The sequence below is a fragment of the Cryptotermes secundus genome, unplaced genomic scaffold (genome assembly GCF_002891405.2).
Source record: "Cryptotermes secundus unplaced genomic scaffold, Csec_1.0 scaffold123, whole genome shotgun sequence".
NCBI classification, from domain to species: Eukaryota; Metazoa; Arthropoda; class Insecta; order Blattodea; family Kalotermitidae; genus Cryptotermes; species Cryptotermes secundus.
This window is the reverse complement of record NW_019736394.1, coordinates 458354-463895: the sequence shown is the minus strand read 5'-3', so window position 1 is coordinate 463895 and position 5542 is coordinate 458354. Positions and strand designations below refer to the sequence as shown.

The 5542-nt window shown below is 38.2% G+C and overlaps 1 protein-coding gene across 2 annotated transcripts in view; it reads right to left on the bottom strand.

Annotated features, from left to right (window-relative positions):
• Window positions 1–845: 845 nt before the first annotated feature.
• The window catches only part of LOC111869798 (putative sodium-dependent multivitamin transporter), a 57594-nt gene continuing 52897 nt past the window's right edge, over window positions 846–5542 (bottom strand). For both annotated transcript variants that reach the window (XM_033753561.1, XM_023861570.2), the window contains 4 exons: window positions 5107–5331; window positions 3076–3287; window positions 1843–2095; window positions 846–1531 (listed from right to left, as the gene is read on the bottom strand). In XM_033753561.1, coding sequence (XP_033609452.1) covers window positions 1421–1531; window positions 1843–2095; window positions 3076–3287; window positions 5107–5331 — 801 coding nt within the window. In that variant the 3' untranslated portion in view covers window positions 846–1420. The remainder of the gene's footprint in view (window positions 1532–1842; window positions 2096–3075; window positions 3288–5106; window positions 5332–5542) is intronic.

Genomic DNA, 5542 nt, shown 5'->3' with positions numbered 1-5542 from the left:
TGTTTCGCGGCGAGAGTTGGGGTTCACACGCTCTCACCGTCTTTCTGACCCGGGGTGGATTGAGAGGGTTCAATCTAACGGTCTCCTAAGAGTAGGTCCGTGATGAATCAGGTGTTGGAAATTGGTCCCGTTCCTCTACTAATGAAATAATTCGCCGCTCCTTTCTAAAAGCAGGGTTTTAACATTTGGAGAGTTATGACCGTTAGAGGGCCACCTCTCTCTAGTGACAAAAGTTCCTTTCAATGTCTTTTGGACATATTTCTCTTATTAGTACATATGGCGCTTTCTAAAAAGTAGGGAGAGTGTCGGGCTGGTTTGGGTTTAGTCCGGGGATGCGACCCGTCATAAACTTTACCATCCCGGAACTGCGAAAGGGTTCAGGTCCCGTTGGTTGGAGTGGGGTGTGAGGCATTGCCTCTGCTTTGATGTAGCGACAAGTACCGACACACATGAACAAAACACTGGAGCCCTTTGCATTGTACGATTACAAAAGTTATGGTGATTCTCGTCTACAATTGTGATGGCGTTATCCTAATGAATACCATTCCGTGACAGCAGACCATCAATGCGCAGTATTACTGTTCATTTCTGGAACACAACCTGCAACCAGCTTTGAGACAGCGGTGGTGACACTTTCTGCAGAACCCACCCATCATTTTGCAGGACAATGCTCGGCCACATGCAGCATAAGCTGTGGCTGATATGTTCAATCGATGGGGCTGGGAAGTGCTGTATCATCCACCATACTCCCCGGACTTAAGCCCTTGCCACTTCATGGCATTCACTTCAGAACTGTTCCAGAGATTCTTCAGGCAGTAGACCACTCCATTCGAACTATCAACATAACAGGGGCTGCTAAAGGTATCCTACGACTTCCACATCGCTGGCAATAGGTTGTACACAATGCTGGTGACTACAGTGAAGGATAGTAAAATTCTGAAACATGTATCTGTTTTGTATCAGTTGTAAATAAACAGTTGCCACTATTAAAGTTCCAACCCTCGTATTTGGAAATAAAGGAAGCTAAAATAAACAAGACACTGGGATTATTTGAATAAATACTTTGTGAAAATTTCTCCTCTTAGTATTCTTAGGGTTATAAAATCGAAGAGGTCATATAACTCAGAGCAGGGAAACAAGCACGGAATCTTGGTAGTGAAATCTCATCCATAAGCCACCCAGAAAATAAAATGAAAATGGAAGAATGCTGACTAAATGGAACTGAGAACAGAAAGGAATGACATGTATTTTGATGTGTGTTATTTTCTGCCAGTGGTATCAAATATGGACCAAAGTAAACCTTGCTATTTGCTAAATCAGTTTTGACTCAGTAGCTTGCCGCAGTGCATTCTGTGATGTGGACAACTAACTGCACTGCACTGCACTGCACTGCACGACAGAATACCATTACCAGTAATCATTATAATGGAGTCGATGGAGACCGTTTCTGATTCTCATTGCTCTGAGACAGTCTGTCAATATCACCACTGAGCTTGATAATACTAACACCATTCTCTCGTTTCATCACCACCTAAAAACAATAAATTCGTGCTATAAACATAATATCTGAAGGAACTGTGTCAGGTTTCAGAACAGCAGTTCATGCCAGTTCATGCCTCCTACATTTGTAGGGGGAATGCCACTACAGAAACCTATATTCAGTCTTTAAGTTCTGGACTTATTGGCTTGATGTGTTGATAGTTACAAATACATAGTGAATGTCAGTAAATTTTAAATCAATGAACTGACTAAGCAGCACTATATCAAATAACAACTGCAGCATAAAACTGGGGAGTCTATATTTTTTTTACATATATATAAATACTTATAAATTAAACTTACAACATCATCACCACCACCACCATCATCATCATCATCATCGTCATCATCTGCTGTTGCCTTTGTGTGGTAGTTTTGCTTGACATAGCACCGAATAAGAGGGGCAAAGAGATCTGGATTAGAAGTGGTGTGTGGCTCCTTACTACACCAATTAACAATGCAGCTACAAATGACACCAACAAGCAGTGTCACCAGGAAACCAATCACAACATACCACAAGTATGACAGCCTATATAGAAGAAAGTAGTCATCGGAACTGTGAACACAGATTAATAACACAGTTAAAGATGGATACCAGATATTAGTCTGAGAGATACAAATAAACAGAATATTTACGACAAAAGGTGACTACAACTAGAAAAATGTATATTTTTATCTGATGTTGGATATGAAACTTCCTCCTGCTCTAAGGGAAGATCAGAAATTGAGAGTATCTGACAATAAACTGCTGATAAGAATACAGTGGAACCTCCATGAAATGTTTCTCAGTTTAAAGTTCTCCTTTGTTTGACATTTAATTTCAGTCATTCCAAGTCAATAAATTCTGTCATATTTCCCCTGCTTAAGACTTTCATTGGTTTAGGATTCTGAATCAGCACTCCACAAAGAATATTTACAGGGGGTTTTACTGCATTTTGAGCTAAGCGAAGTACAGCAACATAACAATGCACTAAATGAAATAAAAAAGATATATGCACCATCTAGTACTGTTCGCTCACTCATGGAACTGAGCCCTTCTTGAGAAGATGCCAATTGTGCAGCTACTTAAGAACTTTCCAGCAAACCCTGCTGTGTTGTGTCCCAGTTTCTTCACAAAAATTTGAAACAATTATGATTTCAATGCACCTGATAAGTGCACCTACATGCTAAACTGTTTCTGCAGCAGCATCACATGTACATGCTCTAAGAGAGTACTCCCATTTCACGCTTTTTTCATCCAAATACTTTACAACAGCAATGAAAATTCTTCAATTGTCTTTCCACACAGCTGAATGACTGATAAAGTACTTCAATTATGCCCACTCTTTTGCGATTTACATAAAGTAAAATGTAAAGTATATCTTACTTAGTATGGGTGTCTTCACTGGCAAGAAAAGCCCATATGTCAGCATTTACCATTATTAATGCTGGGTTAATTATCATACAACAAAGTTCAAAAGTCACCTGATTTCTGCATCCTACAAATGAAACTTGGTTGGTCAGTAAGAGATATGGCACATGTGTCACAGGTCTCACCTGTTTGCTGCACTGGAAAGTCCAGCTGTGACATTTTGATTTAGTGCCATCATTTTAATGCCACTTGAAGTATTCATATTCAACAGGTAATTCTGTGTTCTCAATGGACAATTCTCAGTTGACATTGGCAACATTTTTGGAGGAGGCTTGGGACCACCAAATCCAATCCAAAGTGACAGTATGAGACCAGTGAGGAGACCAGTTACTGCACCCTGGGGAAATAAAATCAAATCATCCTGCTTCTGCTACTGAAGTCTCCATTTACCTGTGAATTACATAACTGACATGTGATTATCTCACAAGTGATGTACAGCAGGTCTTACTGTTCACAGTTTAGAATCAATAAATAATGTGTGTTGGAAGGCTTAATTGTTGTGTTGCTCTGTGCAAATTATTACTCCTATTTCATCATGCACAATAATTCCTGTGTGGAAATATTCAGAATGAATTTTTTCTATGCCCCATTTCATGTCAGTGCTGACATCATATCTGGGGGTATATAAGAGGCTGCCATATAAACAAACACTGCATGTACAAAAAGAAGTTTTGGGAAGGACTAAGTGCCTACTTTGCTTTTGATAAAAATTAAGTATCTGACAACATTTGAGTTAAATCAAAAAGACAATAATATAAACTTGACTAGTATAGCACCTGAATTCTGTATGTATTAAAACAATGTAAAGTAACAAAGCTAACATTGAGATGGCATGATAAATATACGTTTTATGAAAATTGGTTCAGGAATTCAAGTAATATTAAGGTTATTGCCTCAACAGTTTAAGAGGCCATAATGTTTGTATTACTGAACGGGGATATATGAAGTGCTGTTGAGATGGTGTCTGGTGGCATAATATGTATTTATGAAGTATCATGAAGATTGGTTCTGGTATTCAAGTAATATTTAGACTATTATCACAACAATTTGAGAGGCTGCAGTATTGGTATTCCTGATAGGAAGGATTTATGAAGCATGCCACTGAGATGGCGTCATGTGGCATGATATACTGTATTTACGCGTGTATAGGCCGCATGCGTGTATAGGCCGCAGCACAATTTTCAGACAGAAATTATAGAAAAAATAATTTTCTTGGAATATTATTTCAGGAGTATTACACCCTGTATTACTAATTATGAATATATTTTTTTTAAATGAAGTGTGATTTCGAATATTTCGAATATAAGCCGCACCCCAGTTTTCCTCTTGAATTTTTGGCAAAAAATGTGCGGCCTATACATGCGTAAATACAGTATATAACAAGTTTCATGAAGATTGTCACAGGCATTCAAATCACATTAAGTTTTGCCTCAGCAATTTGACAGCCTGTGATGTTGGTATTACTGATGGGAGGAATTTATGAAGTATGCTGTTGAGACAGGCTCAGGTACCATGATATACATATGAAGCTTCATAAAAACTGGATAAGACATTCAGAAGTTGTCTGGGGGGGAATATGCATACAGATATACAGACACACAGACCACAAAGAGAAAAGTGATCTCATAGGCCTATTTTTATTTTTAAAAAATAAGGAAAATAGCCTAAAATAACGGTTCATGTACAAATTAATCAATCTTATAATTATTTATATTAAACAGACTTTTAGGCATAACAACACACTTCTGACAAGTAATATGTGTAACATAGGCTACAGAAAGCATGGTAACAAGTAGGGCAAGTAAACTAGATGTTGCTCCTTCAGAACTTTCTTTGCATAGTTCATAACAATTCAGATGGACAAGAATTCTCTTATTAACAGAACCAGGAAGTTTATGAATATGTTCACAAGAAACAAATATTACATATCACAGAAGCCATTTCAATCCTGTTCACATCATATTATTCTAAAATTTATTTAATGCTATCCTCCCATCTATACTCAGGTTTCCCAAGTAATCCCTTTCATTGGGACATTGAATCAGAACTCAATTAAGCATTTCTTGTTTTCTCCATATGCGATATATCTCTCCCAAATCCAATTTTTTTTATTTAATCATCCTAAGTGCAGGAAGAGTCTGTAACAGTAAACTCACCATCTGATTGGCAAAGGGAAAGAACATCCCCAAAGTGAACAATCCAAACAGTGGTCCACCAACTACTCCAAAGATGGTGAGGCTGGCCTGAAGAATACCACCCAGATATTGTGCAGCAAAGGCAATACCCAGACACAGTAGTCCATACAGCAGCACCATTATCTTTGAGAGAAATCCTTGCCAGGTTTCAGGCAGTGGCATGCCTTTCAGCCAGGCATAAGCAGGCTACAAAACGCACAAACAATGCTGGTAATACATTTAAAGCCATACTAGAGAATCCAGATCCATTGACCAACAAACCATGTGACCATATGGCACTTAAACTATTAACATTTCTCAGCAAAGAAGTAATGGTACATTAGACTAGAGGTTGCACCTCAACATTACAATAAACACTTTCATATGCAAGCTACAATTTACATGTTTTTGCAGTATG